The 22,030-nt window shown below is 41.4% G+C and overlaps 1 protein-coding gene across 3 annotated transcripts; it reads right to left on the reverse strand.

The window, feature by feature from the left end:
* Positions 1-1,277: 1,277 nt before the first annotated feature.
* lmbrd2b (LMBR1 domain containing 2b) lies at positions 1,278-20,788 on the reverse strand. 3 transcript variants are annotated; one of them, XM_067573828.1, is made up of 18 exons: positions 20,572-20,788; positions 16,232-16,472; positions 16,028-16,140; positions 12,235-12,333; positions 11,958-12,125; positions 10,318-10,528; positions 10,123-10,197; positions 9,910-10,023; positions 8,266-8,449; positions 7,836-8,017; positions 6,539-6,672; positions 6,341-6,446; positions 6,145-6,242; positions 5,941-6,044; positions 5,812-5,858; positions 5,321-5,435; positions 4,453-4,579; positions 1,278-4,356 (listed from the first exon to the last, which is right to left on the reverse strand). In XM_067573828.1, the coding sequence occupies exons 2-18, from the start codon at positions 16,403-16,405 to the stop codon at positions 4,293-4,295; spliced, it is 2,115 nt and encodes a 704-aa protein (XP_067429929.1). In that variant the 5' UTR covers positions 16,406-16,472; positions 20,572-20,788; the 3' UTR covers positions 1,278-4,292. The 3 variants fall into 3 exon arrangements, with proteins under 3 accessions (XP_067429929.1, XP_067429930.1, XP_067429928.1); XM_067573829.1 differs by having other exon boundaries at positions 16,232-16,436; positions 20,566-20,788; XM_067573827.1 differs by having other exon boundaries at positions 16,232-16,451; positions 20,572-20,787.
* Positions 20,789-22,030: the final 1,242 nt, after the last annotated feature.

Below are 22,030 nucleotides of genomic sequence, written 5' to 3' on the forward strand. Positions count from 1 at the left end.
AATTAAGAATAAAAACAGTTGTACTCGATGAAACTGCAGTTTGGTGAAATAAGACTGAATAAAGCCTTTTATCTCTCCACCTTCTCTGATTCTACTTCATACTGGTTTTATTCTGTTTTTACTATTTTTAATTATCGTCAGAGTGGAAGTTTTTTGTTCTATGTGAAGAACTTTAACTTTGTTTTATAAGTGATGATCAGAACTCGATGAAACTGTGTTTCACAGCTTTGTGCTGCACACATGACAGTTTGAAGTTAAATTAACGTGTGTGAAGTTTGAAGTTGAGTTGAAGGGAAAGAACCACAAAAAATAGAACTCATTTAAGACTAAAAAAAACAGGCGAAAAACCAATTTAAGCTAAAGCTATTGTAAAAGAAAACTGAATAACAGGTTATCATTTGATGTATTCCTTCAATATATCATACCTGTTTCAGACAGTGTTTCAGTTCAGTTTAGTGTTAGTTTGTGTGTGCTGTGTCTATTCTAAACTTAGTTCTTTGCTGTGTAAGATGAGGCAGTTGTGTGTTTAACAGTTAAGTTTATTCTGTTATACCTTTACCTGAACCAGTGATGAGATAAACTGTAGTTATGTAGATGTTTATGTGTAAAACTGATCAGCTTTAGAGGATAGTGTGGTTTGTCCTTAATTTAATATAGTAGTGATGTTATTTTGTGATGCTACTTGGTGCTTATGTACTGTCATATATGGTGGTGAAGAAAGTCTGTTCCTAGGTTAGCTGAACTTTTGACTTATGTTTCTATCTGAGGGTTGCTGACCTGTAAGGTTAGTAAACAGATGTCTTAAATTCTGTACGAGCAGTATTTAAGGGACTGGTTAACCTTTCAGACAAAGAAAAGATAGCTAGGTGGTATCTTTGTCTCCAGAACTATGATGCATTATACTTCTGATTGTATTATTTGATTACACTATTTCATAACCTGACATTGCTCTCTCTGTGTGTTTATTGAGTGATCAGCAATTTCCCCATTACACTATAAATACATTACAGACCACAACATCACAATACTTGGGTCATAAAAAAGATTTATGTATTGTGCAAATATAAGAGTCTGATAGTGCAACTCTGCAGCCTTCAGAGGTCAAATGTTTGATGCATTAATATCTATAGAGAATGTAGTAATCATAATATGAATAAAGTTACTGTAAATACAATAATAAAAACAAAAATATTGAATATACAGCCTGACCGGTTCACATCCAGGCAATAAATCCGTCGTCATTTACTGTATTTCTGACAATAAACAGGACAAAACTGTAACACTTTAACTTTTATTGACTGACAACAACACTGGCAGCAGAGTAAACCTTAATTATACACTACTGTAAATCACAGGAATCAACTAATTACATCTACTCTCCATTTCCAGAATCAGAGAACATGTGCTGAGATCATGACGGACAATAAATATTCAGATATTCAACAACATAATAAAAATCAAATAACTTCATCACCAGAATCACCAGTATGATCAGAAAGAGTCACACGCTACTGGAAGGTGTTTAGTGCTGTTTTTTGGAGGGAAGAAGTCAGAAATAAGGAAAGATAACAGTGACAGAAGAAGAGTTAACAGGCTGCAGGAAAGATAATAAATACAAAGTCACATTTGACATCGTTCTGTATATTATTAATTAGCCCATATAATACAAAAAAGGTATATCATACATATATACACTGGCATGAAAAGGAAACATCAGGATGTGTAGCTGAACTAAACCTTTCTGTGAAGTTTATTTAAAGAAGCTCAGACTGACCTGAAGCTCAGCTCAACCTGCCAGCAGGATCTCTTCATCAACTAAAAGTATCTTCAGGACCATAACTGTGTTTTTACATGTTTTAGCTCATTTTATACAAATCAAATATACTTAACGTTGTATTAACTGTTGTCCACAAGGGGCCGAAAGGATAAGCAGTAAACTCCACACCTTACCTGAGCGTTAAGTACTGTCAGTAATGACCTGTGGGGTTCCTCAGGGATCTGGTCTCGGTCCTTTTATATTTTCATATGTGTGCGCTAATATACAGCAGCTCAAATGTCACAGAAAAAAAGATCCACATGAGCTTTTTCCTGGTCTGACACTTCTGTGGTAAAAGTTACGTGATGTTTAGGCTCGTTGTTCATCTGATGGTTCCCGGGTCTCAGATGTGAGATTTTGCTGCTTTTCCTCGTCTGTATGTTACAGTGAATTAAACAGTTCTGGGTTCAGGACTGTTGGTCGTTTGCTTCACTTGCTTAACGACTTTAAAAAAAATAAATAAAGGCAACCTTGTTTAAAGCTGCACTGACTGATATTTTGGCCTCTTGGGACACCGTAGAAACAAGCTGTAAACATCCAACAGCTGCGTAGAGCTGCAGAGACGCTCGTTTGATGTTTTATTAAACTAGTTTCACTTCTATTAATATTAATATTTGTTTTCTAATCAAATCTGATCTAAAAGTCAGTTTTCAGTTGAATTTCATACTTGAGTGAAATACATAAAGGAGGGAAGTAAAGCAGGTTTAAACACAGAAAACACTGGAATGGTCCTTTAAAGGTCACTTCTCTGTATCTTTACACCCTGGATGGGAAAAGGAAACATCTGCTGTTTTCACTTCGAGATGATAAAGATATTTTTTAGAACCATTTCATCTTTAAATACCACGTAGAGGAAGAGTTTCAACAATCAGGTAACAAAGTTCACATAGTTGATTTATAAATTTACAGTCATGATCAGATTGAAAGAAGTTTCTGTACAACCACCAAATCCAGATTACACTGGTGAGAATGGAAGCAAATAATAATGATTAGAATCTATAAACAACCAAATACCTCAAATTTAATCACCACTGAATGCTTCATGTTGATATTTAAAGATCTGCTTTCATTGATCAGCTGAGTTGAACAGTTCAGAATCTATTAATACGTGCAAGTTTTTACACTTGTGTGTTTTTCCTCCTTCAGCAGATGAACCTGCACATATTTTACATCCTTCTGCTGAGAGACGAGAACATCACAGTCCAGAAAAACAGGTTTTATACCAGCGGAGACTTTAAAAAGCACTCAGACCGTCTGAAATCTGATCTGAAACCTGGAAAATCTTGTTTTCTTCTGACCTGCGGCGGTCGAACGTCTCACCTCGCACTGTGTTTACAGGTCTGACCACAGCGCGTCCTATCAGGTTACATTCTGTCAGTCACATGATGCAAACAGAGGACAAAGTATCTATTTTCATTTTTTCCCCTAAATTTCAGCAAACTCTATTTGTAGTTTCTGTTCAGCTGGAGGATAAACGAGTGTTTGGAAAGTGAAAGAGCAGCAATAAGTGATCTTAATTCTAACAAATGATTCTCACAGCTCAGCACTTTATTCATCGTGACGTGTCTTTTTATCGTCTTGAGTTTTGATTTTGTTTATGTTTTTATGCTGCGAGATGAATTTCCTCCTTCTGAACCTCCACTGAAACCCAAACTGAGCAGCTTCAGGGAACCTTCCCCCCAATAAATAAAGAAGAAATAAATAAATAAATAACATGATGTTTTTTTGACTTGACTTGTACTTTTAGATCTGAAAAATGACGGTTAAATGTGATCGAAACATGTTTTCTATTTGAATTTGTGACTTAAAATCGAGTTTTAAATTAGTTTCTGGAAGTTTCAAATCAAAGCAGATGAACTCAGAGTTCAATATCTCACTGCTATAAATAAACATTCAGTAGCGGTTAAATGAATTTAAATGATTGTATTCAGTTGTTTATAATATTTAAATTATTGCGACTATTATTTGCTTCCATGTGAGAGCTGTGTAATCAATCAATATATTTTATAAATGATTAAAGTTAAAGTAGTTTTGGACATTTTGAACAAACAGCCTGATGAAACCGTTACATAATAAATCCCAAAAAGAATAGAAAATATAAATATAACAGCCTTCCACTGAGCTCCTTTAAAGTGACGTGTGGAACATGCGGCGGCCGCAGAGAGACGACATGCAGCTCACGTGATCAGCGCAGCGCGTCTGGCTTCTGGCATTCATATCAGAATATTCCTTCATTTACCTGCAGCCAAGCTGGACATGAACAACCTGATGCAAAGACTTTATGAAAACAGTTCCAGGATGCAGAACTTCAGCCACACGCGTGATGTTATTTCAGACTAGCATGCATCCTCCTGCTGCTGCTGCTGCTGCTGCGGTGGAGGTCATGTGGTACATTCAGTCAGGTGACTGCAGCTCCTCTCCCTGCAGGTGGAGGTGTAGACAGTGATGTACGTTCCGGTTCACGGCTCCCCCCTCATTAGACGTCGTCAAATATCCGACTGCGAGACGACGACATGGACAGATATCGTCCTACCGTGTGCCTGAAGGACCGAACCACACGCAGATGAGTCTAACACAGAGATACACACACACATACACGCTATTTATTATGTACACAAAGAAGAAACCATGTTTACCTGCCAGACTCTGAGTCCAGCGGGTCGTCTGTCAGAGAGTCAGCGTTGAAGTCTAAAGGTTCGGCGTCCTGCAGCAGCTCGACGCAGTCCCTCTCTGCTCGACTCCCCGTCCGGGAATATTTAGCTTCTGGTGTTAAAACACAAAAAAACACAAACTCAGAGACAAAGCTTCAGTTTGAGCTCAGCTAGCAGCTCTACGGACGGCCATGTTGGTTCAGACTGATCTCAAACTATCAGATTGTCTTCAGAGGATGAATCCTACTGACTTCAGTGATCATGTGACTTCCTCTAGCGCCACCAGCAGGTCTGAGTCACTTCTTCAGTGAAATATATATAATAAAATAAAGTTTTCGCCGTATTTGCACCAAATGTTGTTCACACATGTATTCATGTTCCTGTAATAACTTTGACTCTTTGACTTCTCCTCCTTCATCTGGTCGATATTTCAGTTTGTCTAAAGACGTTCCCATCAGCCTCAGCTGTACGTTCTGTAAGGTTAACATGCTAACATGCTAAACATCAACATGTTAGCATGCTGACATCAGCATTTAGCTAAAGTACAGCCTCTCAGAGCTGCTAGCAGGGCTGGAGACTCAGTCGCACGTCTAACAGAACAGAAACGTTTCTATTTTATCAAACGTATTGATCCACAGCGACTCTGAGACCCTGCATGCTTTACATCAGTCTGTTATTATCTCACCTGTCGCGTTTAGTCACAGCTGTTAAAACACAAATCTTATTAACAGTTTCTACTCCCAGTCTGCCTGTGAGCTTGCTGGTTTGACTACAGGCAGATTCTCTAATATAAAATCAATGAATCAATAACTACAAACACAGTCTGCAGGTGGACTGAACAGACTGAACTTACGTCTGCTGTTGTTGGGGTTGACGGTGTCTGAGTAGCTGGTCTCCTTCATCTCATGACTGCTCCTGTTCCTGGCAGCGTAATCCTCCCGCTGGTTTCCATAACGCTCCTTCCACTCCTGAAACACATCATCATTCAGCACAACGCCTCAAACATGTGTTTACAGTTACATCTGGCGGCTGCAAAAGGTTTAAATATTATTATATATTGTATTATAGTATTAAAATACATCTTCTACAACTAAACTCATATTTACTAGTATTAAAATGACATTTTTAGGTATTAAAATAACATTTTCAAGGACTAAAATGACATTTTTTATATTAGAATATATTTCAAGTATTGAAGTAACATGTTTTAAAACTACAGTAACATTTAACTAAACTACTAAAATAACCTTTCTGTATTAAAATACATTTTCTAGTATTAAAATAATTGAGTCTATTAGAATATTCTCTCATGTGTGATGTGTTGGAGGAAATAAAGCTACTCACTCTCCGCCTGTTCTCTCCATCTTCGATCCTTTGGCGTTTTCTCTTCTCTGTAAACAAAAGAAACGTATTGATCATCGTATTGAGCGGCAGCAGCACGTAGCGAAGAGCAGCCGCTGTTATCAGACTCACCTCGTCTGATCAGCTCTTTGCCCTCGTCGATCAGGTCGGACGTCATCTCACTGTCTCCTACGAACTGCTGGAAGCCCAGCAGGTTGAGGCAGCGCGTCCCCAGGCTGAGGAGAGAGACGTGATTATCACTCACATCTGCAGCAGCTGTTCTCTCTCTCTCTCTCTCTCTCTCTCTCTCCACACTCGTCACTGACAGAAACTCACCTGAAGTAGGTGGCGATGCAGAGGATGACGATCAGCATGGGGTAGTAGATGTAGAAGCCGTTAGCGATGAAGGAGAGGACTCGCATTGATCCCATGATCTGAAAAACAAGACAGTTAAAGGTGCTGAAGCTGCGACTGAACCATCACAGACGTAGTTGTTGTTGTTTGTTGTTTGTTGTTTGTTGTTGTTATTTACGGAGGTGTAGGCTGTCTGCTCCTTCTCCTGGTGGGAGATTGCAGAGTCCATGTGGATCAAACCCAGGAAGTTCAGACACAGAGGAGGCGTCAGACGACAGAACAACCTGCACATTCAAACGTCACCGTGTCAACTTAACAGTTTTCCTGAATTTCTACCGTTGACAGGAAGCTGAGATCACATGACGACGTCACTCACATGCCGCTGAACTGGAGGCTGTAAGCGTCGGTCTGGTGATGGGAGGCCAGGTAGTAGTAGTTGAAAACCCGGATGCGGAACACGGTGGAGTAAACGCAGGTGCACAGGAAGAAGATGGTGATGAAGCATGCCATCTGGTGGAGACGAGTGACATCACAAACCAGTCAGACAAACTGGACAAAGACTTCAAACACTGAACCAGTGTGATCCTCAACGAGGAGTTATTATGATCAATAACTGATCGACAGAAAACTAAATAAGCAACGATTTTGATCATCAAATAATCATTTTAGTCATTTTTTTTAAGTAAAAATAACAAATATTTGCTGGTTTCAGCTTCTCAGATGTGATGATTTGAAGGTTTTCTGTCAAACATGAAAGTAAATATTTATAACTGTTGATCCGATAAAACGGGTGTCAAACAGCATCAGCATAATCGTTGCCATCAAAGGGCCAGATGGAACTTTTAAATGTAACTAAATGTAACTACTTAATGTTAAATAACTCTGAATGTATTACTTATTCAAGTCACAGATATTATATATATATATTTGCATAGATGTAAAAACAATATGTCTGCTTGTTGCTTTGTAATTATAACATAAATGAACAACACATGACTCCATCAATCAACCATCAAACTATCCGAGAGAAGAAAGACAAATATCATCAAACATCAGTTATGACGTCGTTAACTTGGTTCAAAATGTTTTTGTCACAGTCGACAGAACATGTGTGTCTGGTGGAGAAACAGCTGCTCAAACACCTTCAGCCTGAACTGCTTCAACTCTGAAAAAGACTTTGAAGTCATGATAAAACTTTCGCTGCTGTGTTGTTTTTTTGTTTCATGAACAGATTCTGCTGCGATCACAGTTTGTCTTTTAGTTCTTGGACTAATTTGTTGTTTTTCTTGGAGGCTGTTTTTGGCGTCCTCAGCTCCGTGTTTGACCACAGACGCCTCATAACACGAAAGACAAACTGGTTTTTCTCTTTCTGGACATTTTGGACTCATTATTTATTTCTCAATTCCACTTGTTGGGAAAATCACATTGATGTGGATACATTGCAGTCTAGCTGCAGGATACCGTCACTTCCTAGGTAACATAATCGGCGTGCATTGTGGGAAATGTAGTTTTCCGTCAACGCCCGTTTTTACAATCAGATCTTTTTCTCTGGCGGGCCACATGTGAAACGAGACATCTGAAGACGACGTTTTATGACATCATAACCTTTTCTAGACAGACGTGTGGACAGAGAGAGCCGTGGTCAGCTGCAGGTCTGGTGTGATGCGTCTCACCTCGATGTACAGGTAGTTATAATCTCTTTCAGCCAGCTGGATGAAGACGGCGAACAGGGAGAGGACGGGCCGGGTGCTGAAGAAGGTGCACTCAGACCAGACCACCGCCACGCTGAACAGGGTCAGGACCACCGACAGCAGCCGGTAGAACCAGCGCTTCAGGAGACACTCCCAGTACCACTCTGGAGACACACACACACACACACACACACACACACACACACACACACACACACAGGATGTCACTGCTCGGCTCAAAGGCAACAGCTGATTCATCCTAAACATTTCCTGTTTCTTTTCACACAGTCTGACTTTCTGATCCAATGATTCCCCTCATTATTAAAGGATGCTTCCCAGTGTTCCCAGTGAGTGTTAAACCAGCAGTCAGGTGTCCATATGAGCAGTGAAAGAGGTTTCCTCGCTGACTCACCTACAGTCGGCGTGTAAACGTATCTGCTGAACCAGCCGGCTGGCTCGGAGGACGGGAAGCTGTGGACAAACTGGTGGGTTGAACTGGTTTCGTTCTTGGCCACGTCCTCCAGATGGATGGCCTGCTGCAGGAGGATCTGCCACTGCACACGCGTCCTGTTGTGTCTCTGCACCGCGTAGATCACCTGAACACACGCACACACACACACACACACACACACACACACACACACACACACACACACACACACACACACACACACACACACACACACACACACACACACACAGCATTTAGCATCATTCATGGAGAACAAAGACGTTTCTGACACATTGACAGTTTGATTAAAGGTGATCATAGTGTGAAGTAACTCACTGATATTTCAGCACTAACAGTATTTCAGGAGTCAGTTCTTCCTGCTCTCGTCTGGTTTTTATTACTGTAACTCCATCGTTTCCTGTTTTAACAGTTTTCTTTCTCCTCTAAAGGTTCAGCCTCAAACTATCGATGACCTCTGACCTTCTGAGCCTGAAGGCCTAAACGCACCACAGAACCAACAGGAATCTGTCGTTTTGTCCTCGTATTAACTGCTAGTCAGGAGGAAGGTTGACTGTTTGATGCTTATTTATTTGTGGAATAATCAGAATCAAACGTTTTATTTTTCTCATTCAGAGGTTTTTGTTCTCGCTACCGCTCGCTCTCCTCGCTCGACCACCGCCGCGCTGTCTCTCTCTCTCTCTTTGTCAGCTGCAGAGAAAACAGTTTTGGTCGCCAGGTCCAAGAATCAAAACGAGGTGGGAGTAGACGCGTCGAGGCTTCCGGTGCGTTTAGAACTTCTGAGGCGGCAGCAGGTCTCCTGACATCCAGAGGTGACGGACTCTTCACGGCTTTGAATTCCTTACTGGAGGAAGTTTAAGCACCAGTAAGCTTCATGGTGTTTATTGCACTGAGGATGTTGTGCTGCTGTATTGATTGTAAAGCCTCCTGAGGCAAACTTGTGATCTGTAGATACACAAATATTAGGCCGTAAAAATAAAATCTAATTAACTGGACTTGTCTCTCAGCTTTCTTTGTTCATTCTTGACACAACGAAACTACAGACGTCTTCCAGGAGAGACTGTTAATCCTGTATTTTATCGACTATCACGTCTCCTCTCTGTGAAATAAACACTTCAGGATCTTCATCTATAAAGTTCTCGTTGAACTCTTGCAGCTACAGAAACAGCTGATCCTGTCAGGAACTCTGCAGCTTTTAAACAGAATAAACTGCAGACTGGATTCTTTTATTCCTCTTAGAGATTTTAAAGCTTCATGATCTGATGTTTGTTAACTGATTCTCTGTTGATTGTGTCCGTCAGACGTGTGCAGGTGATGCGGTGTGACGAGGTCGTGACATGACGTCTTCTTTCCTTTAACGCTCTTATTAAACACAACGTGATATTTTTATATTCTGCTCGTCTGATTATAAATAAATGTTATTTTTTGTCTCATTTTGTCTCTTATGAAAAAGACTTTTTTAAGATCAAGAGACGAACAGATTAAACAAAGTTAAAATAAGAAACGGCGTCTAAGAATAACTCATAAACAGGAAGTTTCCATCTGTCTTTAAAGATGAAGAGCGAGCGTCCTGACTCTTCCTCTCACCTGTTTATGAAGCTTCACCAGACTCTTCTCGCTGGGGTAGGTGTTCTGTTTGTCATCAAAGTCCTCGTAGTCGTCCATGTTCCTGCCCATCTTCTCCTGGTAGTCCAGCGGACACTGAGGAAGAAGAGGAGGAAGAGGAGGAGGAGGAGGAGGAGTCTGATCAATCTGTCTGATCACATGTCAGATATGAAGCAGCTGTCGGATCATATTTACCTTCCTGAGGATGGTGTCGATGTACTTCCTCAGCGGATGATTATACTTGATGGATTCACTGACTTTTCTGACCTCCTGCAGCAGAACAGACGTCACAGTAAACAAACTTCTTCTTCTTCTTCTTCTTCTTCTTCTTCTTCTTCTTCTCGTGTGTGTGTGTGTGTGTGTGTGTGTGTGTGTGTGTGTGGCGCTCACCTCCATGACGTCCTCCAGGTTCTCCTCCGCGTCGGCCTTCTCCGTCATCAGCTTGGACGCCTTGAAGTACGTCTTGATGAGCAAGTGTCCGTGTCGCGAGGCGTTCCAGTAGGAGCGAGGGATTTCCACCAGACCGTAGCCAAGCAGCAGCACCAGCAGGAACAGACCCCAGGTGTTCGCCGCCGTGATGCCGATGGTCTGCAGCTCGTACCTGAACATCAGAGCAGGCCGCTGTGTTCACTGAACCCTCTCTGACAGGTTTTAACTTTAACTGTTCATCTGTAGTTTATCACACACATCGATTAATCTGCAGATTATTTTCTCATTTAATCTATAAAATGTTCTTTTAAAGTCTCTCAGAAGCTGCAGCGATCTCTTCAGTTTGCTCATTTTGTCTAAAACCTGAAGATTGTTCATTTACTGTCACATGTGACAAAGAAAAACAGCAAAACGTCACATTTTAAAGGCTGAAACTGGAGAATATTTGGTGTTCAACTAATCATTGAAGCTTTAAACTTCAGCAACTGAAGAGTTTTAGAATTTAAACACAGATTTACTCTTGTTTCTATGATGTTACTACATCTATCTACTGTAAACCTGCACTGGGTTAGCCATGTTAGCAGTGTTGCTACTTAGAGGTTTGTGGTTCAGACTGAAAATATCTCAACATCATCATCATCTGATCATCTGCTCTAAACGTTCATTTAAACAACACTTTAGTTTATGAACAAATACCTGCAAACTACAGACGTTTGTGTGTTTAGTGCTAATTAGCTAATGTTAGCATGCTAGCAACACACTAAACCAACACAGTGAACATTAGAGCTGCTCTCTCAGATCATGATGTTAGCGTTTAGCAGAGCTGCCTGCGTGTTAGCTGCAGATTATAAAGACTTCATAATCCTGAAGGTCATATTTCACAAACATCAGCTGGGGTCAAAGTTCAACTCAACTCAACTTCGTGGCAGTGTGACTCCGCCCACAGCAGACATGTTTGTTTGTTTGTTTACAGAAGTCTCTCTCGTTTGTTTGTTTGTTTGTTTGTTTATTGACTTGAAGATCTTATGAGGAGCACGATGGAAATAACGATTAACTGATGAGTCGTTTGACAGAAAATTAATCAGCAACTATTTTGATCATTGATTAATTGTTCTGAGTTTGATTTGTTTTTTTAAAAATACTCAAATTCTCTGATTGCAGCTTCTTAAATATATTATTAATCTATTATTCCTGATATCTTATTATCACTTTGGTCAACTGTGGTTGTTTTTAAATGTGCTTTATAAATAAATTTGATTTGATTTGATTTAAATATGAATATTTTCTGGTTTCTTTAGTCTCTCTGACAGTAAACTGAATATTTTGGACTTTATGATCCACGTTTTCACCATTTTTTTTTTACATTTTAATGACTAATCAATGAATCAATAATAAAAATGATCATTAGTTGCAGCTCTAATTTCATGACAATCCCTGTGATTCATCTTGTTTAATAATATCTGACCGTTATGTTTATATGATGAATTCTGCAGCCTGAAGATAAAACATCAGTCACGTCCTGACAGGAGAAGTTTGTTTTTGTTTTTGTTTTTGTGTAAACGAGCAGTCTGTGGAGACTCCGGCTGCTTCCTGTCACTCACCAGGACAGGTGCCACTCGGGGTGAACGGCCACGTATATGAGCAGCGAGCCGAAGATCAGCAGGTAGGTCCCGTAATAAATGGCGTTCTCGATCAGAGCCGTTTTAATCTTCCCCGTGATGGAGAAGCCTCCGGAGCGAGCGTAGGACTGCATGAAGGGCAGCAGCAGCCTGGAAACACAAACAAACAAACAAACAAACACAAACAAACAAATCTACTGTGATCTTACATGTTAACAAGTTGTACAACAAACGACAGACAGTTGAGACTCTTACTGACCACGTGAGACACTGAGACGTCCAGTAGACGACCCTCCAGAACACCGGCATGATGCCGTCTGGGATGTAGCTCCACGGCTTGTAGCACGGCTTCGGAGCGCTGGCACAGAGAGGAGGAAGAGTATAAACATTCATACACGACCAGCAGACTCTTCATCACTTAGATTAGACAGACTGACGACTACTCTGATCATCTAGTCATTGATTTCAGTCTTTTTGAAGAGAAAATACAAAAACTCTGGTCTGGTTGCAGCTTTTTAAATGTGAATGTAAATAGTTTGTATGACAGTAAAGATGTTTTTACTATTTTATACACTAAACAGCTCATTAATTAATCAATTATAATAAATATAATAATAACTGGTTGCAGCTCTACACAGATACAACACAGTAAAGTGATTTATGTTATTAATAAACAGATTCAGGTCGTCATTATAAACTCATTTCATGAATATTAAACACTGTTTGACTCTCTCTCCTCGTCTCCTCCGTCCTCCTGCCTGTGAAATCATTCTCAGCGCGTCGTGTTTCAGGACGTTTCCATTCATAAGATGCATCTGACAGCTGTACGGTTTAAAAGAGGCGACACACAGCTGGAAGATACAAACTATTGGTACTGCTTCACACAATAAAATATATAAAGGATTTATATATATATATATATATATATATATATATATATATGTGTGTGTCTGTGTGTGTGTGTGCGTTAAATAAAATATAACAATGTATGACATCTGTACATTCTTGTCATATTAAGCTACGTTGTAATATGAGTTAAAAGTAAATATAGAAGTTGTCATGAACACTGATGATGCAGCTCTGCCAAACCTCACATTTAACTGTCATGGCGGCTCTGAAGCGAGGAGAGGAGGTGAGGAGAGGAGGTGAGGAGAGGAGAGGAGGTGAGGAGAGGAGGTGAGGAGAGGAGAGGAGAGGAAGCGAGGAGAGGAGGAGAGGAGAGGAAGCGAGGAGAGGAGGAGAGGAGAGGAAGCGAGGAGAGGAGGAGAGGAGAGGAGGCGAGGAGAGGAGATGAGGAAGTGAGGAGAGGAGGAGAGGAGAGGAGGTGAGGAGAGGAGGTGAGGAGAGGAGGTGAGGAGAGGAGAGGAGAGGAGGTGAGGAGGTGAGGAGAGGAGGAGAGGAGAGGAGGTGAGGAGAGGAGGTGAGGAGAGGAGGTGAGGAGAGGAGGAGAGGAGAGGAGAGGAGGTGAGGAGAGGAGAGGAGGTGAGGAGAGGAGGAGAGGAGAGGAGGTGAGGAGAGGAGAGGAGGTGAGGAGAGGAGGTGAGGAGAGGAGAGGAGGTGAGGAGAGGAGGTGAGGAGAGGAGGAGAGGAGAGGAGGTGAGGAAGTGAGGAGAGGAGGTGAGGAGAGGAGGTGAGGAGAGGAGGTGAGGAGAGGAGGAGAGGAGAGGAGAGGAGGTGAGGAGAGGAGGTGAGGAGAGGAGGAGAGGAGAGGAGAGGAGGTGAGGAGAGGAGGTGAGGAGAGGAGGTGAGGAGAGGAGGAGAGGAGAGGAGAGGAGGAGAGGAGAGGAGGTGAGGAGAGGAGAGGAGAGGAGGTGAGGAGAGGAGAGGAGAGGAGAGGAGAGGAGAGGAGGAGAGGAGAGGAGAGGAGGAGAGGAGAGGAGGTGAGGAGAGGAGAGGAGAGGAGAGGAGAGGAGAGGAGAGGAGAGGAGGAGAGGAGAGGAGGTGAGGAGAGGAGGAGAGGAGAGGAGAGGAGGAGAGGAGAGGAGGTGAGGAGAGGAGAGGAGAGGAGGTGAGGAGAGGAGAGGAGAGGAGGTGAGGAGAGGAGGTGAGGGGAGGAGGTGAGGAGAGGAGAGGAGAGGAGAGGAGAGGAGGTGAGGAGGTGAAGAGGTGAGGAGAGGAGGAGAGGAGGTGAGGAGAGGAGGTGAGGAGAGGAGAGGAGAGGAGAGGAGAGGAGAGGAGAGGAGAGGAGAGGAGGTGAGGAGAGGAGGTGAGGGGAGGAGGTGAGGAGAGGTGAGGAGAGGAGAGGAGAGGAGAGGAATCGAGGATGTATAAACTGAGTAATGAGAAGAGGGGAGTGTCTGTTGGTAACAGACTTCGCTGCTGGAGGACTAAATAATGATACCAGAGAAGAAGAGAGTTCCCTCTCAGGCTGCAGTCACTGATACGTTTCATCTCTTAGAGACTTTAGTTGCTGTTTCATATCGTCTCAGGCTGTGTGGTTTATTCTTTAAACAGTTTGCAACAGGAGCAGCAGCAGCGTGACGTCAGGCGCAGCGTCTTTTCTGCACTGAGCTGCACGTTTGGTGATAAAATGTTGATCTTTGGGTAAAACGCTGCACTTGTCACTGTCACTTTTTTTAGCCAGCCGTCCAATCACGGTGGAGGAGGGGCGGGACAAATACCACAAAGACCAACCGTCACATCCTTCATGAACAAGTGCTGAATAACGACAAGAGTGGACGTTACCCGGGTAACCTCGCTGGGATGTCTGTTGCGAGCGTGTTGGTCCTCTCTCCCTACATGACTCAGCGTTCTCTGTAAGCAGAGCAGGAACTCTACCTCGTGCCGACGTTTCTACATTCAGTGTAGTGAAATGAGGTACTTGCGACACATAAATTAACTGTACTTCCCCAGATGTTCTGTATCATAGCAACCAAAGCGTCTCAGCTGAACTAACGCTGCCATCTGGGTGTTTTCAGCTGAGATAAAACAACCTGTAACAGTGACGCAGCAGAACAGCTGAAAGAACACGCAGGAAGCAGAAGAACTAAAACTATTTCAGCATCCTTGTAAACACAAAACCTGATGAAACTCTGTTGTTAACGTGGTTTTAGTCATTTGATGCGTCGTTGTTGTAACTAACTGAACTAGAAAGAAACCAGCAGCCACCATGTTCTCACCTTCACATCTGTTCTGGATTAAAAAACATGTACTTTAAAGGATCATTCTGCTGATTTTCTATATTTGTCCTCATGTTTGGATCCAAACCAACGATGAACTGATCTACTAACCAGTACTGTGTGTATATCAAAGCTGATAGATCTGATCAAAACACGTCAGCTGCTCCGGGTCACATGATCCTTCATCATGTTTTCAGTCTGTGCAGAGTAGTTCTGTGTAATGCAGACGCTACTGAGCATGTGCAGGAACGTTGTTCTGTTTACAGCTGCAGATCATCAAAACACTGAAACACTCTGAACTGTTTCTGCTTTAAATAAATTACTTACAAATGTTTGTTGAGCTGCGACAACTGTTCAATTAATCAATCAACATGAATTTGAAACTATTTTGATGATCGATTCATCATTTAAAGTGATTTTTCAGTAAAAAATCTAAACGATGTCTTGTTTTAGGCTCTGAAATGAGAATATTTGCTGTTTTTTTTGTCTTAACATTTTAGTAAATTGAATATTTTACAGACCTGTGACATCACAAACTCTTGACTTTATCAGGAAGCTCTTTGAGAAAATTATAATGTAGCACAACAAGCTAACGAAGCTGTAAACAGAACCGCGTTCCTGCACACGCTCAGTCTTCATCAGCGTTATCTGACCATCGTCATCGTTTGGTTTGTAAAATGACAGAAAACACTGAAAAAGTCTCAAAGCCTGAAGTGATATTCAGCTCACAATTACACCAGAATCACCAGATCCTCACACTGCAGAAGCTGCAACCAAGAAAAAATGACTTAAATGATTCATTGATTATTAACTTTGACTGTCTGATCATTAACTAATTGATTAATTGACTTAAACATCTGCAGACATTCATTAAAGCTACAGGAAGCAGCAGTAATCAGTGAATATAGTGAATAAATGAGTTGCACACGTTACCTTTTAGTGGGCGTGACAGACGTGTTTACTGCGCTGTGATTGGACGGCAGGGGGCTGACGGTGGGAACAGAGACGTCCTCCTTATGATCGATCTTACACTGCTTGTAGATGGTCTGTAAAGAAGAACACAAACACAGTTCACAGGCGGTTTGACCGGTGACACCGAGAGGGTCAAAGTTCAGCCGTCTCCTGTCGTGAACCGACCGTGCTGACGTCCAGAGGTAAGATGAAGACGATGAGGAAGCACAGGTACCAGGCCAGCAGCGTGCCGAACAGCACCATGCGCTGCTGCTTCCGGAAGTCTCCATATCGGTGCAGCAGGAACAGCGCCAGGAAAAACACCACCACGATCTCGATGCCCAGAGCCGCTCCACTCATCCCGCCGCCGCCGCTGCCTCGCCGCGCTCAGCTGCCGCCAAAAAACCTGCAGGACACAAACCACAAGCTGCTGTCATTCATCATCTAACTGTCTAAAATGTTTAATATTCAATTAACGTCATTAATTAAAAGGAAAAACCATCAAATATTTGACATATTTGCTTGAAAACTGACTGAAATGTTTAATCAATAATCAGAACAGAACTGTACATCTGTACATGTTCAAACCTGAATCTGAATTTGAAATATGAAAGTGGGCAACGTGAACAACCTTAGCAACAACCTTAGCAACAACCTTAGCAACAACCTTAGCAACAACCTTAGCAAGAAAGGCTACCGATGGACGGCCGTTTGTGTTTGCATGTGCGTGAAGCAACTAGTGGTAACGAAGCGTTGAGAGCAGGTTGAAGCCCCGGCTTTTGACTTGCAGGCAGCATTTTTACATATGTTCAGCTTAAGTTTTGGAACTTTGACCATGTTTAACATCCGACATCATAACTGTAAAAATAACAGAAAATCACAAAAAGCATGACACGCCCCCTTTAAGACATATTGGTTTTTTTGCTAATTCAGTTGCAGCTTTAATATCAACAATAATTAATAGAAATATCTGGAACTAACAGCAGCCTGATGCAGGAAGAGGAAACAAACTGATGAACTTCATTATGAATAATGTTCTGCAGATTATAGACGTTTATATAAATATTGTTTTGGTTGCAGGACGTGAAGGAAACAGAAAAAAACTTCCTACAAACTCAAACTTCTTTTTTAAATGTGACTCATCAGAAATAATGTCATGATAATGTGGTTTTCATTTCCTACTTTTATACTTCTTTTTTTTTTCCATCTTCCTCTGTGTGTTTGTTTGTTTGTTTGTTTTCTGCAGATGCATTTGGATGAACATATATACAAAGAAATAATCACAGACTGTATAAATTAATGGACGGAGCCGCTGTGACGTCATCCGTCAGTTTGTGAACTCGTGTTCTGAAGCCTCCAGTTTGGCGTTTTGACCGTCGCCATCTTGGTTTTTTTTTGGAGCCAGAGGTGACCATGTTATAGCTGAGGAGGAGCTCGCCGGGGTCCAACTACAACCTCACACACCGCCGTGGTAACGACCTGTCAGTCACAACGTAGCCACGCCCTAAAGCATACGTTGCTTTATCGCTTATTTTTACTGTAAATGGAACCATAATTTATTAAATGAACATCATGATGTATTGAAGAAGACTTGAAACTAGTGATTGAGAGCATAAACTCATCAGGAAACAGTTTACTGAGGTCATAAACCAGTGAGGCTCATTTTCTCATTGACTTCTATACAATCAGACTTCGTTATGCAGCCAGTGGAGTCGCCCCCTGCTGGCCGTTAGAGAGAACGCAGGTTTAAGTCACTTCCACATTGACTTCATGTTTATAAATAAATAATAAGATGAGAAAAAAGTTCATATAAAAGCAGCTGGAGCATCCTGGTGGCTTTAATCAGACCACAGAGTGTGATTTACTTCACATGAACTGATCCAACAGGTTTTAATGAGAGGTAACTTGAGGTCAGTGATCTGCTTATAAAGATAATGTCGACCATTAGTCAACTAATTGTCAGCTATTAAATTAATTGCCAACTACTTTGATAATTGTCTGAAATGTGAAGCTGCTTCATTCAGTGTTTCTACTGGTTCTAAATTGGTGGGTCTGGTTGTTCTGGGAGGACGAGACCCTAAAACCCACTGAAGGAATCCTGATCCAGAGAATCTGGTTGTTTAACAATGAAGACGACAACTGTACATCCAATCATCATCAGCAAAAACGTCAAACATTATTATTATTATCTTATTTTACCAGACAATAATAAAGTTCTGCTGATGTTTGGGTGACGTACGTCTCATATTCCTTCACGTCAACGCTGGTTTTGGTTCTTTGTTCGACAGACGTCAGCTGAGACTCCTGGACGCTCTGATGGATGATTTTATCCATTTTCAGATGTTTTGTTGACTAAATAATTCATTGATTAATCGTGAAAATAACTGTCAGACAGTGACTCTCTGTCGTTGGTCAACATGTGAACAGACATCATGTGACTGCAGCGCCGCGTGTTCACCGTTCATCTATTAACAGCAAAATGCCATAAAATGAATAAAACATCCATTAACTGCTTGAGAAACACTTTGATTTCACTGATGATGATGATGATGATGATGATGATGATGATGGCTGCAGTTGACACAAACACAACATTGTTCTCCATCCAGTTACTGCAACTATACATTATAATAATAATAGTAAGGAGAGTTTTGTCAGACATGGGACTCTCCAGCAGAAGCGTGCTGACCTGTAAACCCTGAAAGGATCTTTTGTGTTGTTCCTGTAGACCGGGGGGGGTTGGGGGGGGGGGGCGGGCAGGGGGTCGGGGGGATGGGAGCACCGCCGTCTACACACAGCAGGGACTCACTAATGACTGATCATCCTTATGAGTTTCACTCTTTTCATTATATTTTGGGGTATTTCATGTCTTCCATTCTCTCCCTGTTGCAGGTTTTCAGGGAGTTCAGTGAAGTCGTCTGAGGTAAATGTGTGATTTGTGATGATGAGCTTTATGAATAAAAGTGGACTTGACTTTATTAAAGCAGTAGAGTCGACAGGAAACCAGGAGACAGAGACGGCGAACGACATGCAACACATGTCCAGCGGTAACGACCGACACGGATTCTGATCAGAGCTGCAACGATTAGACGGAAAATGAATCGCCAACTTCTGAGTCATGTTTAAGAAAAAAAAAAAAGAAGAAATTCTCTGATTCCAGCTGGATAAACGTGAATATTTTCTGGTTTCTTTCGTCTCTGTGACAGTAAACTGAAGATCTTTGGGTTGCAGACAGGACGTCGTCTTTGGGAAACACTGATCGACATTTTTCACAGTTTTCTGACATTTTATGGACCAAACAACTCATCGATTAATTAATTAATCTGGAAAATAATCAACAGATTAAACAATTATACAAATAATAGTCAGCTGCAGCTCTACCTTTCATCCTGGTAAATACTTCTCACACATGTTTAGGCTTCATAGTAAACAGTAGATGGACTGTACTTGTTTATCACCTTTCTAGTCTTCCCACCACTCAAAGTGCTTTTACACTATGAATCACATTCACACACATTCATACGCTGAACAAGGTTCCAACCTGCCCATCAGAGGAAACTGACCGTTCACACTGACGGATCATCAGGAGCAGTTTGGGGTTCAGTGTCTTGCCGACGGACACGTCGACATGCAGACTGGAGGAGCTGGGAACCGACCCGCTCCACCTCCTGAGACACAACACCTCTACATAATTTGATCTATTAAAAACTATGCATAAGACAGCTGTGTATGTAATGACTCTGTGATGTGTGAACATCTCTGTCCTATCAGATGGGTTCAGAAGTGCTCCTTTGATCTTTCTGTATGTGAATCCTGAAATACTTGATATTTTACAGTTTGCATTGGTTCTATAAACGCTTGGAGTGACCTTCATCTATTACTTTGAGCTTTTCTCTAACTAGTTGTCATGACCTCTCAATCACAACACTTAAGGTGTTACAACTGTAATCCTATTATCATAATATTATATTTTATTCGAGCTAAGTCTTTCCATGTGTCACCTGTTAACCCCTGAGGTAGGAGCGGTCCTGTTTAGGAATCTCTGGTTTGATGATCTAGTAGTGATTCCTCACAATCAAACAGATCATCTCCACTATGACTATGAAGTGTGATTTAGTTTTCTTCTCAGGACTGTTTGATTTGAGGCTCATCCCTCCTATTTAGACATCTTGTGACTGGTTGGGATCAGGAGATCCCAACCAGTCACAGATCAGACTGAGGGAGAGTCCAGCACTGAGCTGTCTGACACACCCCATAATAACTGAATTATAACTGCTGTTTCTGAGCTGTGACCTGAAGTCAGAATAATAAACAGACGGATCAGCAGCCTCTTTACAGACAAACAGCATTCACTTAACGTCATTATTAACACGCTATTCGCTCACATATTGTCATACGTATGTGTGTGAAGGGTCATGGGGATATATGTAGTGTTAAATGTCAGCTGCTAACACTGCGTTACGTCAACATTACAGCTAGCTAACGTTGGCTAGCAAAATATTACCGTTACCGTCTCTGACTCTTACCGTAGTTTATTCTCGGTTTCTGTAGTTTTCGGGAGAACAGAGAAGTTATTCCTTCACTCGTCAGACAGCTGTGAGGTTTTTTTATTCCACCGTGTTTACTATGACAGTCAGCAGCTTCCTGTTAGCCTGTTAGCTCGCTGCTAGCAGCAGCATCACATCATCACATCCTGGTTTCTGCCAGAGGAGAGGACGGTGACGTCACAGGCAGGCGGACAGCGGCTCAGCGCATGCGCAGTAGACTTTCTCTTGCTGCTTTTATCTAAAAAAAAAAAGTATTTTTTTAAAAGATTAAAATGGATCCTGCCAACAATTTTAATCACAAGTATAACACTTACATTGACTGTAGCTTCTGTCTGTGTTATTATGGCGTCGTCCTCATTACAGCTGCGACAAACAGAGGCGGAAAGTAACTAAGTACATTTACTCAAGTACTGTACTAGTCAAGTACTTGTACTTTACTTGAGTATTTCCATGTGATGCTACTTTATATTTCCACTCCACTACATTTCAGAGGGAAATATTGTACTTTCTACCCCACTACATGTATTTGACAGCTTTAGTTACTAGAGGTATGGTAAGATGGGGACTATTTACAGTAGAGCAACACAATTTGAATAGATTGAACTCATATCTGTCAGTGCACTACCCACATCATCAAAATATGTCACATATGAAATAAATATTTGCATTTAAAGAGGAGAAGTCAGGTGTTGCAACTGACCCCATACCTGTTGCAACGTCTCCAGGGACGGTTGCAACATCCATTAAATGGTGATCATTAACTTAGTATTTATTTTACCTATATATACATATTAGTCTGAATATTTCAACTGTTTTACAAACAATTTACTATATCTATGAAAACTGCAGTTCATTTTTCTTTAGTTTGGGCAGAGAGAAAGTCTGCCTTATGTGCAATTAATCTTACCACGTTTCAGTTTCAGTGTTAGATAGAAAAATAAGAGATAAAATGTCTATAGCTTCCTCTGACTTATAAATAAGCAACTCACACAGCTGAGGTGCCTCCATGGTGAAACCATATAGCAGTATATTGTTTTATAACTAAAGGAAGAAAAATAACTTATTGCAACTTTAAAACAGCATTAATGTTTCTTTATCTATAAGATTAATCAGGATCTTATTTTTGTGGTTGTTCTATCAGTGTGTAATATGACTGCTGAGTATGGAGACAGTTGCAACAGTCGCTGCCTCCAAGTGATTCTGAGAGTTTAATAAAAACCGTCACAGATCTCAGAGCTACTCAAACTGCAGACAGACGACAAAGATCCTGACCTGCCAGAAATCTATCAAACGTCCAACAGACAGATCGTTGATCAATCAGGTTAATTAATTAATTAGTTAATCAGACATTGTGACCTCAAACTGCACATCAAACAACAACCAATCTGTCCATAATTCAGCCCAACTTGAAACTTATTTGGGAGCAACAAGATCAGGG

The sequence above is a fragment of the Thunnus thynnus genome, chromosome 19, assembly GCF_963924715.1.
Source record: "Thunnus thynnus chromosome 19, fThuThy2.1, whole genome shotgun sequence".
Classification (NCBI taxonomy): Eukaryota; Metazoa; Chordata; class Actinopteri; order Scombriformes; family Scombridae; genus Thunnus; species Thunnus thynnus.

Excerpts from the sequence above, each read along its gene's own strand:
- lmbrd2b (XM_067573828.1), bottom strand. The coding sequence starts at position 16,405 with ATGAGTGGAGCGGCTCTGGGCATCGAGATCGTGGTGGTGTTTTTCCTG. Across the intron at positions 6,243-6,340 it reads AGCAGACAGCCTACACCTCC|ATCATGGGATCAATGCGAGT; the intron begins GTAAATAACAAC and ends CTTGTTTTTCAG. Across the intron at positions 4,357-4,452 it reads CTGGACTCAGAGTCTGGCAG|GCACACGGTAGGACGATATC; the intron begins GTAAACATGGTT and ends TCGGTCCTTCAG.